The following is a 15200-nucleotide window of genomic DNA, read 5'->3' on the forward strand; positions in this document are numbered from 1 at the left end:
TTAGAGCTTGAAACTTAATACTCAATTATACATGACTCCTTATATCATTTCTACTAAAACCATATAGTTTCATTCCAACATTTTCCCTAATATTCATTAATTTTAGGCTAATTCCCTAAATAAAAATTTTTCTTTATAAATTTTCTTCCAATCTTCATCCAACGTCTCTTCTTCCTGGTCTCGGGTCATGTCAGTCCTTACTGTCCATTCCATCTAGTCCATCAACCTGGTAATCTTATGTCCAAGGCTCTTAAGTCTCTTCCATGTCCCTTCTGCAGATCTTCTTCTTCTTGTTTATACCTGCACTTTTCCTTGTCTTTTGTTGGTCTCTTTCTTAATTTATTTCCTTTCTCATTGAGGAGTAGGTCTCTGGGAGGTTCCAGCCCAAAGTTATCTCCATCTCCCTTCATCAAACCAGCCCATTCCCCACAGTCCCACTCCCCACAGTCATCAATGTAATCCAAAAAAACATTTAAGAGCATATTTCAAAGTCCCTCCGAAGTTAAGAACCTCCTCAGCTCCAGACTCCCCCTGGCCCACTCCAACTTCAGTCTTCAAAAACAGCGGCTTATGCTCCTGCAGGGCCTCGGATCTCTCCATTTGTATTATTTGAGGTGCAACCGCAACCTCCTCTATTATCTTCTGCACTTGTCCAATCAATACAGGTTCCTGAGTTGGTCCCTGAATGGTTTCTGTATCAATATTCCCTGTTTGTCCACAGTTATTGACCACAACAGTCATCAAATCCGTTTTCTCATTCATCAAATCCATCTTCTCATGCATCTGTTCCAACAAAGCACTTGTCTTGCATAAAGCAAGCACCAAAACTTCCTCCCAACTCATTTTTATTCAAGGTCAAAAGGACTGGTCCCACGATCTTAATCTCACAGCTGTAGAGTCCTCAAGTAGACTGCAGCAACAATTTAACAAGCTCCCTCTAGAGGAGACAATTTCTATTTGTATCCATCTTTTTAAGGCAAGTCCAACAAAGGAAAATTACTTTCATTTTTCAGATATTTTGTTTCTTTAGAATGCAAAAGGCAACATTGGAATCAGTTTATTTCTCTTCTTTAGCTATCTGTCAAAGTATTCCATTCACAGTCAGTGAACCTCTCCAACAATTTCTGTCTCTGACACCCTGTTCCCAGGTTAGAGACGGTGGAAACTTATCTTTCTTCACTCCCTCTCCTGCAGGCTTAAACAAAGTCCCCCCCCCCCTTTTCTCCTGCTTCCAAGGGGGTTTTAGTGGTTATAAATGAAGGAAATTTAGACTTTTTTAACGACTTTCCAGGCTTTAGCTTACAAGGTTTTTGCTTCAGTCTATATACAAAAAGCGGAAGGCAGACTTCCTGTTTTGAACCTTCCCACTTCGGTGCCAAATTAGGATATTTCTTGATCCAATTTTCCGTTTCTACTCACGGGTACTTGTTTTAAATCCAATTGTCCACAGGAAAAAGTCAGCGCTCTCCGGCATTGGCTGTGCGGCTTCACTCCGTGAAAGTAGCAATCAGTTCGCAGCACCGCGCCACTCACCCCACTTTACTCCGGAACCCCGAAATGGGGTTCCCCGTGAGTAGGAAAGGCGCTCCTGGTGCCCTGCCGAACCCCACATTCCCAGGCTTCCTCCGCCTGGGATTTCTAGCGGGTCCCTACCTTCGCCGCGGCGGGAAGACCCAGTTTCCACGGAGCCAGTTCCTCCGGTCGGAGGAACTCCGCCATTCACCGATGGCGCTAACCCGGAAGTCCCTGAAGACCCAGGTGGAATCTAGACACATCTAAAAAAATGATGTGAAAATGCTTTTCTTAAAAAGCATTTTGAAAAATATATTGAATTTGCCACAAGCTTACCATCGCCATCTGTGTAGCTGAGTCCCTATAGCTGCTTGAATGCTCTCTTAGTACATTTTAGTCCTCCCCTAGCTTTCATAAAATTGAGTAAGCAGGCGTAATTCTCGAACAGGATTATTAGGCATTTTCTCCTGCAACAAGACTCTACTTCCTATCACCAGCTTTGGGTTGGGGCTAGTGGCTGGGTGGTATTTGTAGATCTTGATACGATTCTGAGCTTTCTGCAAATGTTTTACCTATATATTCTTACACACTCCTCTCGTGTTGCAGGGAGCAACGAGAAGTTCCAGGACCATTGCTACTGAGGTTTAGTTTCATTTGGATGAGAGAATGCTGGAGACATAAAGATACCTCATTCTGTCTGTATCTTAAAAACTGTCAACCTGCCAAGTATTTGTTGCGGACTCCAGCTCTATAGATGAATAGCTCATTCATTATAGTAATTCAAATACACCAATATTCTAATGTCAAATCCTAGGCTCTTGACTAGACATTACTTGAAGCCTTAAAGTTTAAAGCAAAGTAATAGCAATAGACACATTCACAGTGATCATACAGCAAACCCACAAGAATATTTTTTACTTGCAACCAGATCAATGTATTTCCTGCCACTAGGGAAAACATAATGGACAGTGGTCTGCTTAGTGGGAGAGAAGTAGCTTAGAGAGGTTGGGGATCAGAGTTTTCATGCACAAGTTAATCACAGATAGAGGTTTCTTATTTCTATTTTTGAAGATTAAATGTGGGGATTCTTTCACAAAATACCACAGCACTGAATGCTGATATGCAGAACAAAGCATAAATATATTTACTACTGCAAGCTTCCACCTGTATCAAATCTACTTTTATGACATATAACCTGATAATATTTAGTATTTACATAGTGTGGTATAGAGGTCAGAGTTTTGGATGAGGAGTAAGGGAACATATTCAAATCCCCACTCAGCCATGAAGTTGATTGGGTGACATTTGCCCAGCCACTCAGGGCTTCTTCACATCATGTCCTGCGGCAACCCTCCACCCCACCCCAAGGAAAACCACTCTAGCACTCAATCGGAACAAATGGAAATTCGGGTTTTCTCTGAATTGACGTTTGCTCTGATTTAGAGCTAAAAAGTGGGGTTTCCTTGGAAAACAAGCAGGGCAAGCGGAAAACTACTTGGACCCATGCTTTCTAGGCATGAGACAAGCAGAGGTGTGGACAGGCCCTAATTCTCAGCCTAAACTCCCTCACATGACCAAAGTGACTATTCATCCTTGCAAGAACTGTGTAGAGTAGTTGAGTGTTTTTATCCATATGGTGCAGATATGTGAATGCAGCTGAAAGTTTGGTTTGACTAAGACCACCAAGTGAATTTATAGCCGAGGCAACATTTAAAACAGGAACTTCCTGGTTCCCATGCCATTTTCTTAGCTGCTATAGTAGCTCTCAGATTAGATAAAATATTAGATAAAGAAGATGCAACAGGAATTTAGAACACAAAGAAATACATAAAGTAAAAATTATCACCAAACTGATAAACAAGGCAGTCCTATTAAAAAGGCTTGCTTATAAAAAGCAAATAGTGATTTCAGAGGAGGGGGGTATTGAACTGTGGCATTATGCCACAATTCATACTATCAGCAGTATATCCGTTACCTGCATTATCTCAAAGATTGTGTACTTTGAGTGATTAATGAACTTGTTTATACCACATGCAATGTTTTTCAGTGACTTGGTTTATTACACGTTAAGAGCTACAAAAGGGTCTAGTGAATATTTATTTTAAAGGTTTATATTAAAATATAAAGAAAGGCTCAAAAAGGCAGTGTTAGAGACACCTAAATGCTTTTTGAAAAACAGTGTGCTTTTGGAAGATGGACACCCCTGGTGGCTGTTGCATGTACAGTAGTGTAAATGAACACAAATAAGAAGTAAAAGTAGTGAACAAATGTTTCTTGCAGTAGTAAAAGACATAACAAAAGACAAAACAGTAATTTCTCTCCCTTAGGGTAATGCTCTTAAGTTGCTGTAGGCCAAAGAGGAAGAGATTATTTACCGTATTTAGAGTACAGTATTTGTGCACTACTTTTCAGCCAAAAAGGCTCCCAGAATGGCATATCTACAATAAATTGAAACTAAAGAGTCGCTGTGCACAAACTTAGAACTTAAAAAACACAGCATACAAGTGAAAAGGGACAGGGATGGGAGAGAGGGAGTGTGATCTTGTATTTTGCCACTGGAGTTCTGGCTGGAGAGAGGCCCAAATGGGGAATGCTGGGGGCAGCCTTGGAGCTGCCAGATCCAAAGCTTCATTGTTTCCCAATATTGTGTTCTATTCTGATCCTGGATCCCACAGTACCTAACTGGAGGTAAAGCAAGGCAAGGCTGGTCAGAAGTTGCAGAAGTTTTATAAATAAATAAAAAGTAGTCATGGCCATTAATTTCAATGGGTCTGCTCTGAGTAGGACTGGGATTGGATACAACCCTTAAACTGGGGGAGAGGCCACCCCCCATTAAAGTGGCAAGAATAGAAGGGGCTGCTAACAGCATCTCCATGAAGAGGAGTTGCAGCAGCAGAGGCAGGGATAATATGAAGGCAGGGGACGTATAGTGTGGTTTACCCCAAGCCCTGAGCCTTCATAGTTCAGGAGTCCATGCATAGGCGCCGACTCCATGGGGCCTGAGGGGGCCCGAGCCCCCTCAAAAATTCGTTTGGGGGGGCTCTGCCCCCCCAATAATCTCGGGCGCCCCTCCAGCAGAGCGCCGCCGCCGAGGAAGCCTGAGAGGGGAGGGGAGGAGTTTCTGGGGGGAGGGAGGGGAGAGATCAGATTGCATGGGGAGGGGCAGGGGGAAGAGGTCACCGAGAGCCACCTGAGCATCAGCCCGAGGGCAAGAGCGCGGCGCTGAAATGGGATCCTCTGCTCACATGCCGAGGCACAATCGGGAAGGCGGAGCGTGGCTGGCTTTGCGCACCGAGAGAGGGGGAAGAGGGAAGAGGATCGTTCCAGCTGCGACTCCCATCGGAGGATACAGGCAACAGGATTGCAGCTCCCTGGGGACGGACGAGGCTGATGCAAACTTTCTAGGGCTGGGTTGCGCACGCTTTTGGAGAGTTGGTGCTTTCCTCGTGAAATGGAGGAAATAACGTCAGGTCGTCCTTTTTATTTTATTTTATTTTTTGCACAAAGAAAGCAAAATTTAGAAATACTTGCACAAAGATGCACAAACAAGCCACGATTCAGAGACGCTAGGTCAGATGTAAAATCGAGATAGCAACCTGGAAAAGAAATGCAGTTTGTGATCCGAGGGCTGAAGCGCAGGCAGCTCTGGAGCTTTGCATCGCCCTGCTCGCAATAGTCCATATCGCGTGCCTTTCTTGTCCTTGTGACATCATTGCACCCTTGTGGAAATGCACTCCCAGGGAGCTGTAACCCCCGCCTCCTCCCCACCTGCTCCCTCGCCAGCCAGCCAGCCAGCCGCGCGCCCTAGCCGGAGAGCCCCGGCCGTCCCCGTCGCGCAATCGGCTGGATCTCCCTTCAGCAGGCCGTGCTCACAACTCGGCCCAGGGACCCCCCAGCAGCGGATCTCCGGCCCAGCTGAAGAATCTGGCAACAAGCCCCCTCCTCCCCAATCGCTCCGCCGAAATACGCTCCAAAACCCCCCAGATAGGCCGCCGGCCGCCAAGTCTCATGGCGCCCTGAGCGAGGGTCTCTCCCCAACACCGCCACCTCGAACTGCGTTCTCCCGGCTACCCGAGCGAACCAGCGGCAGGACCCCGGTATGGGCCCCCCCAATATTTTTTATAAGTCGGCGCCCCTGAGTCCATGAATGATTACCTTCCTTTATACTTAAAAAGTAAGGCTGTCATAATTCAGCCCCCATTGGAGGATTTGTAGTGCAGCATCAGAATCCTGAATTTGCATGAAGTTAGAGTGCAGTCCCCATTGGAGGATTTGCCTCATCACAATCCTGGATTTGCAGGGTGCACAGCAGGGGAGCAAAAGAGAAGGCAGAATTTAAACTGGTTTTGAACAATAGAGTACAGATTTGAATAAAGAAAACAGAGAGGGGGAAGTGGTGATTTGAAACAACAGCAGATATTTGAGTAGAGTAAGCCGGGAGTAACACTGAGGGAGGGAAAGTGGCAGTTTAAAACAAAGTTTGAGTACAGCCCCATGTGCAAAAAATAAATTTATAAGTCTTTAAAGTGCCACAATATTCTGTAATTGTTTTGCTTGTAATATAAGTTAGGCCTTACGTGTGAGGAAATGAATACTGGACTAATTGTCATTTATCCCTCAATAGTATTGAATACGTATTTTAAAATTTGTAATTTGGCCTTTGCATTTGTATGGGGTAGATCTAGACAGTACTTTAATAAATTCCCTTTATGAAGTTTATGTCATGAACTACATCATGGGAAAACAGTTTGAATTGCTGCATGTTGAATACTCGGATTGTTTGCACAATAGGTGTTTAATTTCCCGTTTGTTCAAAAATAATCTCTGACAGTTATAAACGTTACAGTATATTGTTTGCTCAAGGGAACTGTGGGTAATCTTAGAGTTCATGTTCCTATTTTCAAAGACAACTTAATGGTGCAATCATTCTAACAATCTATGAATGTTTGGAATATGAAATGTGAGTGTGTATACAACATATTAGCAGGTTTTTTGTTTTAATGCACTTTTAATAAGTGTTTTTTCTTTAAATTTGAGTAGATGACTGGTTGAGACATTCTGTTTTTGAACTTAATAGGTCTCAAGAGAAGGTGATGTTCAGTTTAGGAAAGTGTAACGTTATGTACAGTAAATGCTAATTTCAGATATACAGTGAAGATTTCTGAATTTGGATGGCTATAACTAACCAGGAAATAAATATTTGAGTCACGGCGGATTGATCAATGAAAAGTAAATTTAGTGTCACATGCACAAGCAAGAACAAACCTCAGCAAGCCTCAGGGTCACAGTCCATCCCACACCCCTAAACACACACAGCCAGAAAGAGAAGTTAAAAAGCTTGCTTTTGCTTTCCCAAACTTTGGCTCATTTCATAGTGTCATCTGGTTCAACAAATTGTGATTAAAGCTATCATCACTTTCAAACAAGCCCATTTCAAAATGGGGTTATAGAAGCTGGCTGACTGACATTACCAGTGCTTTTTTTCCTAAAAAAATATTTAGGGGTACTCTTATTTTGACTCAAGTAAACCACCATTTTATAGTTCAAATCGGGGAAAATAAATACAGCAAATGGACAAAAGTACAAAGATTTACAAAATGTTTAGTGGTATGCATACCCCTACATACCCCCAGAAAAAAAGCACTGGACATTACCCATAATTAGTATTGACCAGTTTGCCAAACTAGATGACATGGCAAACTGTGGTTGATGGAGCTCCCAAACTATTCATCTTAGCTATACAGGAGGGGGAAAAGGAAGAGAAGCACACAAACCTACTGGTAATACTCACTGTGGATCACATCTTGCTAAACCATTGTTTAGTATGACATACAGACATGGTCTGTGTGGGGCAGCAGTGAAAATGCTGAAGTATTTGAACAGTTGTCCTACTATAGAGTATGTAATGTTTGCAGCTTCAGTTGGAGATGATAGTTTCTTATACAGACATTGCATTACATATTTTCTAGCATTCCATCTTTCAGCCTGATTAGCTTTCTCAGTCATAGCTAAAGGTAAGAGTTCCTAGTAACACATTTATAACTTCATGCAATGATATAGGGGCTGTCATTATTTCTCTTTCTTTACCTTCTTCTGCTTTAGAACTGCTAGTGTGGTGTTTCTTCTTTCATCCTCCCATTCCTCTGATCTGTGAACATTCTCATACAGGTTTCTAAAAAGGAAATAATCCATGTCCTGAAAGTGCATTTGAGTATAATCAGGATCATCTTAAAGGCACAAATAAGCCAAGCAAACGCTTTTTTGTGGTAGCAGGAGAAGAACCAGTATTTTCAAGGCTGACGATAAGACAGGATTTGAAAAGTGCTTCCCAACATATTTATTTATTTAAATTGGTCTCCCACCCTTTGTCAGTTTCTGATCCCAGGGTAGGTCACAGAGTACAAACCACAATATCAATTATGACACCATAAATTAATCTGCTACCTTTAAAACATAATGCAACTAACTGAAGCAACTATTTCATAATTGTCAAATCCGCACAGCGCTCCCCCTCCTCACCCCCAAAGGACCTAGGTGAAGAGATCACACACCCCTTATACATTTCAAGGGATTGGGGCTGGCCCAAGTCATTTTGGTACCTAAGGTGAACCACAAAATTGTGCTCTCCTCATTGCCAGAGAAAAAAATTGGGAGTGAAGATTGGTATCAGGAATAAAGGGGGATTAAAGATCTGTATTGGGATCTGCTGCCCCTGTGGATCCTGCCACCTGAGGCAGTCACCTCACCTTGCCTCATGAGTGGACCAGGCCTGCAAGGAATCCTACTTAGTTCATGTTGTACAGTTGCTTAGGGTAGCACAATATATTGGAGTTGCTCTAGGAATATTCTGTTCCATTTGGTGTTTGTTTTTACCATATCTAATTTGTGAGCAACTCCATCACTTCAAATATAAATACAGCTGCTGGTATTAATCATGACACTAATTCTTTCTCTGAAGGCAGTGAGGAGAGGTTGAGAACCTGCATTCATTTATAATCCATACATTTGAGTTAATTTATCTGAATTTTGACAAATGGATCAATAGTAGATTGTTCATGGGCATTTTTAATTGATTGGTTCTTTGGAAATGCCATCCTATGAATATGTGTGTGTGTGTACACATATGGAGAATGATACAGCCAGACACTTCTTGTTAGCAGCAGGTCAAACACAAAAAATGAAACTAAAAACTCGAAGTAAAGCACAGTGTTTATTTAGTGCACACGGGAACTTCCTTTTTGCCTCTCATTTTACAGCTACCACGAGTTACTTGGAAAAGCAAAACAAACAAGAGGCAGCCATCTGATTTATCCTTCTGCATTAATGGTCTTTTAATTTTATTTCCATTTTAACTGGTTTTCTTCCATTATCTTCTTGGCCCCTCCTCTTCCCCTTACCCATCATGTTGTGTCTTTATCTCACGGTGACTAATGCCTCGGTTTTATAGCTCTAATGTTCTCAATGGCAAACATGAACAACCAACCTTTGGCCCCTTCGCATTTCACAAGTTTTGCTGCTCTTATATGCTCGCAAGCAGAAGTACCAGCCGGGCAGGTGCGGGTGGAAAGGGAGCTAAGAAAGGGAACGGAAGGACGTATTTGAGAGAAGAAAAACTTGACCAAGTGGTGGGCACAGAGCAAATATCCTTGCTTTAAAATAACAAGCGTGCAGTACGTGCAAGAAGCAACGCTGGCATGGACTACGAAGCATCATGATAGAACCAAAAGCGGGTCAGATTTTGGGGGGACTGCTCTTCTTGACCCAGCTTCTGTGGCATGCTGGTGGTGTGATCAGATGTGACGAAGGTGGCTACATGATCAATGTAATGCTCATGAATGACTCTATGCTTCCAGTGAGTGCAGGAGAAATAGAACCAGCTGTGGAATGGGGCATGGAACTGGTGAAAGATGACCTGAAAGGTAAGAGCATTTCAGTATCTTTTGAGGGTCAAATGTCAGGCCCTGAGTCTATACAAAAGAATGCTTCCACAGGCTGTCTTCCTTTCTGCCTAGCACTGCTGCTCACGTATTATCCGTCTTTCACCACGTGAACCATGCGGTAGTCACACTTGTTTTATTGTCTTTTGGGTCTTGGCAGAAAGGTGGTTGATGGTTATGATTACTTTGGTTATGGTTGCCATTATGTACCGTAAATCTTTTCAAGTTGTAAGCTGCCTTGAGCATGGTTTTAACTATGGAAAGGGGGGATAAAAAAATAAAATGATGATGACGATGATTCACTACTATTACTAATTGAGTGCTTATGTGTTCCTTAAAAATGTGACAAACCTGAGCTACTTCCTTTCCAGGGAAAATCCCCCACCCCACTGTTCCATGAGTGTCTATTTTAAAACTGTTTTCAGTTACATGAAAGACACTTCCCTATCTGCAACTGAAACAAACGTCACTACCCATCAATACAAGCAAACAGAGGATATGATCCTACTTCACGGAATGAATGTCATAAGTGCACAGTGGCCAATTTGCCTTCCACATGACAAAACTAGTGGAGATTGTTTAAAGTCTGCTATTCCATTAACATTTCTCTTAAGGAAATGCTTTTGTGTTTTTAATATTGTGATTTTATGTTGTGAACCGCCCTGAGATCTATGGGTATATTTAATAAATTATTATTATTATTATTATTATTATTATTATTATTATTATTATTATTATTATTATTAAAGAGAAAATTTACATACTTGATCAGGCAGCCCTACAATCAATGCCTAGTCAGATAATTATCATCTCTTTATTATTTATCTACTTATTTACACTCTGCTCCTTACAACTTGGTTTACAAGATTCACAAGTTCATCATCTGTAAATCAATAAAATCGAAACAGCCAAAAAGTTGTCAAATAAAATTATGAATTGGAATCATACTTTATTTTTAAAAGTATGTTTTAAATCAATATTTTTATATTATTAAACTTGGGGGTGCCTCCTGCTTGCATTGCTCGCCTGCCACCCACTTACCACCCAGCTACCACCTATGTCTTAACAAACTGTCCTAACTATTCCTCTGCAGCACGCCTGGGCTGCCCACCACAAACACCCCTCAATAACTTACTTACTCGCCTGCCTGCCTGTGCCACTGACTCTTCTGTACTCATGCTGCAGCGGACTGCAGCATCATGACATTTGTTCTTACAAAAACATCATATAGTTTCAATACCTAACACTCCCGCATTTCGTGTTACAGCAAACAACATGAATGTGAATGTCAGTGCCGCATTTGATGGCATCGACACGTCACTGTACGTCTCCAATGGCTGCCGCACCAGCACATGTGAAGGTGTGGAATTCATCAAGCAGATCTATGTGAGTATTAAGGCGCATATGTAGGAATCATCCTTTTAGGTCAGGAGTGGGGAACTGGATGCAGCCGGTGGGCCAAGTCCTTAGCTCCCCTTCCACTTGCATGTCAACTTTAGCAGTGGGTAGGACCACCCACCTGTCAGTCACATAACATAACACTGATATCAGGGGAAGCATTCTCCTCTGCCCGTGCAATTCGCAAACCTCGCTTTTGGCATGGACCTGTGTCTTTACCTGCCAAACCCCTGACATCAGGTATTATGTCAGGTGTGGGGCATCTGGGTGTAGCTTAGCCACAGTGGCCTAGTGGGGCCTAGTGGGGCAAATGGGGAGTCCTGGTGGGCCTAGTTGCAAGTGCTGGCTAGAAACCAAATACACCAAGCACTGGCTTGACGTACATGTTTTAAAAATCTCATCATAATCCATGATTTAAAAACTGTTACATTCCCTTCCAGTTATGTATCAGTGTGCTTCACTGTAAATCTGCTTGTGCTACCATTTTAATACAGTGGTACCTCAGGTTAAGTACTTAATTCGTTCCGGAGGTCTGTACTTAACCTGAAACTGTTCTTAACCTGAAGCACCACTTTAGCTAATGGGGCCTCCTGCTGCCGCCGCGCCGCCGGAGCACGATTTCTGTTCTCATCCTGAAGCAAAGTTCTTTTTTTTAAAAAACAACAACATTTTTTATTGCATTTTTCCAGATAAAGATACACAGTCAGATATACAAAGACATAAGAACAACAAGAAAAGAAAAGAAAGAAAAATAAATCATTTCAAAACTTTTTTCAGTCTTCTACCGGACTTCCCCACATCTCCCTCACCGTGCATTCTTAACAATAAAAGTATCAGCAAATTATAACCTTGTTTCATGCGTTTCTTTTGTACTTTCAGCTAATTGCTTTTTAAGTTTAAATTACTGTACTTAATTAATTTACTCCAAAAACCAATATGTTATTTTAAACATTTAAACATTAGACCTTTCATTAATATTGCTTAGTTTCATATATCATCCACTCTCATTGCAAGAGCTAACCTTTCCAAATCATGCAAATTCTTATGATTCATATAACTTATAGAATTTTTGCAGATAGTCCTTAAATTTTTTCCAGTCCTCCTCCATTGCTTCTTCTCCCAAATCTCGGATCCTGGCTGAAGCAAAGTTCTTAACCTGAAACACTATTTCTGGGTTAGCAGAGTGTGTAACTTGAAGTGTATGTAACCTGAGGTACCACTGTACTTAAAGGGCACAGTTATTCCTTAGACAGACACCTACTGTACATAGTTTTAATTCATGCCCCTGTAGAGGCCATAACGTCTCTCTTACTTTTTAATCTCCATTTGTAGGCTCTGTTATCCAACACTCATCTTGTTTTTATTACTGCAATGTCTTAGTATCTTCCAGCCATTTGCTCCATTACCACAGTATTACTTTGCATCTGCATGATTGTCCATTAAACTTTATCCACCCCTCGCCTCATGTCAGTCTTTTCTATTTCAGGCTGATAAAAAACTTGGGTGTACTATTCTAGGCCCAACGTGCACCTTTGCCACATTTCAGATGGTCTCGTAAGTATCAGCTGAAGTGTTCTATTCAAATAATGCTAAATACTGAATAAATGTGATGTCTGCTTAAGAGCCTAGCAAACACTTGTGAAAAAAGGGGTGCCCTGACCACTTTGGCTCTTGCCCTACTTACTGCCAACATGTGACTCTCAACAGATTCCCCTAGAAGGAATGCGGTGAGAAAAAATGGTTCCCTGCCCATTTTAAAGCATGAAGGAGGAAATGAAATGCAAGTCTTGCATCAATCCTCTTTATCAGCACCATTTAGAAAGAAGAACTGAGCACTCTTAATGGTTTAATTAGTGCATATTCTTCATAGGATGACATCTGGGTTCAAAGTGATGGGACTGACGCTGTGGAGCATGTTTCCTTTATGTTTGTTCTCACACACAGAGGTATTAACTATTCAGAGCCATCTGCCCAGGTTTTTTGTGAGAGAATTTGTAGTATAGTACTCATAACTTTTTGGCTTCATATTTATTTTGAAATCAAGGCAAACAAAAGAAGAAACCAAACTATGTGAATACTTAGAATTAGCAAAGATGACAGGTAATCAGAAACCAAACAAATCAAAAGTTTAACAGTGAGTGGGAGTAGAATAGAGTATATTTAGAAAAACATTGCTCCCAAACAAAATCCTTAATATGCTTTGATTAATTATGTAAGAGCAATGAACGAAAATGTGAAAAAGGACACAGTTTAAAAGAAAAAGAAGATGTAAGGACCTGTAGTGAGGTGGAGGGGAAGTCAACTTTAAAGACATATGGTTGTAATGCTATTTAAAGTGGAGGTATTCTGATTTTTCTTTATGTACTTATTATGTTTTGAATAATGAGTGGAATAAATGTATTATTTAACAAATTTAATAAAGATTATTGCAGAAAAACAAAAGAAGAAAGGATTGGAAATATGGCCCATATTGATAAAGCATCTATCAATGTAGCAGCCATACTGGAATTATTTGCTTTTCTTCATGTGTGGTGGTCTTGTAGTAAGGCTTACTGGGAAATGATATGTAATGAATTGAAAAGGATGTTTAAAATAACATTTGTAAAAAAACCCCAAAAAACCAGAAGCTTTCCTTTTGGGAATTATAGAGGTAGAACTACCTAAACTGTATATAAATATATTCATGTATGCAATTACAGTGGCAAGAATGTTATTTGCCCAAAAATGGAAAGAAGAACTCTTGATGAAAGAAGACCGGATACAAAAACTTATGGAATGTGCAGAAATGGCGAAAATTACTGGAAAAATAAGAAATCAAAATAATAAACTTTTTACAAAAGAATTGAAATGGTTTATTGAATATTTACAAACAAACTGTAAACAGATAAGGACACTGGCAGGATTATTGTAATAACCTGCAGTTTCATAAGAGCATATATTTAAAGTAGATGAATAAAAGAAGTTAAGTTAATTTAGAATATGCAGGAAATACAAAAAATAAATTTAAGGAACTGCATAAAGAAGAGGAAGTCCAGTTTTGAAATGTTAGAATGATTGTAAAACTATTGAAATGTATATAATTTTAAATCATAAATAAAAATGATAAACTTTTCTTTTCTTTTGTAGATTAGAGATGGAGTTGGTCCCCCCTCTGATCTCTGCAGGGAGTTTTGGGTTGACTTGTGATTACCAAGAAAAGTTAACAAGGCTGTTGACTCCAGCCAGGAAGTTGAACTACTTCTTGGTTGATTTCTGGAAGAATTCCACGTTGCCATTCAAAAGTGTCACATGGGAAACTACTTACGTCTATAAGGAAGACAATGACACTGAAGATTGCTTCTGGTAGGGAACTTTCCCAGTATAACCAATGTTTCAATTATTTTTCAAACACTTTCTGTTTTTACATAAAAGACTTAAATCATATATTGATAGTATTATTGACTACTTGCAATGGGAATTGGCTATGCCATTTCCTGCTTGGCAGAGTCTTCTATGCTGTTTGAACCAAAATTCAGTGTTCCAGAATTATTATCACACACACACACCACCCCTTGAAAGTAAGTGTTGTTTGGGGGAGGAATTAGGGTATAGTATTAAAAAGAGAATTCCCTGGATGCCTAAGATCCAGGTTTGGGGCAGGTACTTTGGCGAGAGAAGCCCAGCAGAGATTTAAACTCACAAAATATACAGCAAAGTAAAGTGTGGAAATGTAAGAACTTTAAAATATTCACTTTTAAGCTGCTTCCAAAGTTCCCGCTTTCCTTAGCATAGAAACAGACCACACATTTGGTAAGTTAAAAATGATTTACAGTGGTACCTCAGGTTAAGTACTTAATTTGTTCCGGAGGTCCATTCTTAACCTGAAACCATTCTTAACCTGAGGTACCACTTTAGCTAATGGGGCCTCCTGCTGCTGCTGCTGCGCCACCGCTGCACAATTTCTGTTCTCATCCTGAAGCAAAGTTCTTAACCCGATGTACTACTTCCGGGTTAGCAGAGTCTGTAACCTGAAGTGTCTGTAACCTGAGGTACCACTGTACTTACAAACTCTTCAAGAGTCGGATTCATGTGCTTTTTATATAGCAGTAAGAAAATACAGGCAGTAAAACTTAAGTTGCAAAGTGGTTAATGTTTCTAAATTACCATATAGGATGCACTTTTTCCCCTCCAAAAATGAAGGAGAAATCTGTGTGCGTCCTATGGGGCGAATACAGGCTTTCGCTGAAGCTTGGAGAGTGAGAGGGGTCGGTGCACACTGACCCCTCTCGCTCTCCAGGCTTCAGGAAGCTATCAGCAAGCCTGGGGAGCCCGCGGGAGTTCCTGCAGGGCTCCCTAGGCTGCGGATAGCAGCCT

At 41.0% G+C, this 15200-nt stretch overlaps 1 protein-coding gene and 1 long non-coding RNA gene across 3 annotated transcripts in view; one reads left to right on the forward strand and one right to left on the reverse strand.

Annotated features, from left to right (window-relative positions):
- Positions 1-3008: 3008 nt before the first annotated feature.
- Positions 3009-12325, reverse strand: LOC308595471. Its single transcript, XR_014012052.1, has 3 exons — positions 12160-12325; positions 7304-7684; positions 3009-4194 (listed from the first exon to the last, which is right to left on the reverse strand). It is a non-coding gene; the product is annotated as an uncharacterized lncRNA (long non-coding RNA).
- The window catches only part of GUCY2C (guanylate cyclase 2C), a 47210-nt gene continuing 40166 nt past the window's right edge, over positions 8157-15200 (forward strand). The window contains exons 1-4 of one of the 2 annotated variants that reach the window (XM_081209509.1): positions 8157-9431; positions 10717-10835; positions 12334-12401; positions 13974-14189. In XM_081209509.1, the coding sequence (XP_081065635.1) occupies positions 9224-9431; positions 10717-10835; positions 12334-12401; positions 13974-14189 (611 nt within the window). In that variant the 5' untranslated portion in view covers positions 8157-9223. Of the gene's footprint in view, positions 9432-10716; positions 10836-10970; positions 11088-12333; positions 12402-13973; positions 14190-15200 lie in introns of those variants that run through there. The other variant, XM_081209510.1, reaches the window with a different exon arrangement.

The sequence above is a fragment of the Podarcis bocagei genome (genome assembly GCF_964188305.1).
Source record: "Podarcis bocagei genome assembly, chromosome: 10".
In the NCBI taxonomy this organism is placed as follows: Eukaryota; Metazoa; Chordata; class Lepidosauria; order Squamata; family Lacertidae; genus Podarcis; species Podarcis bocagei.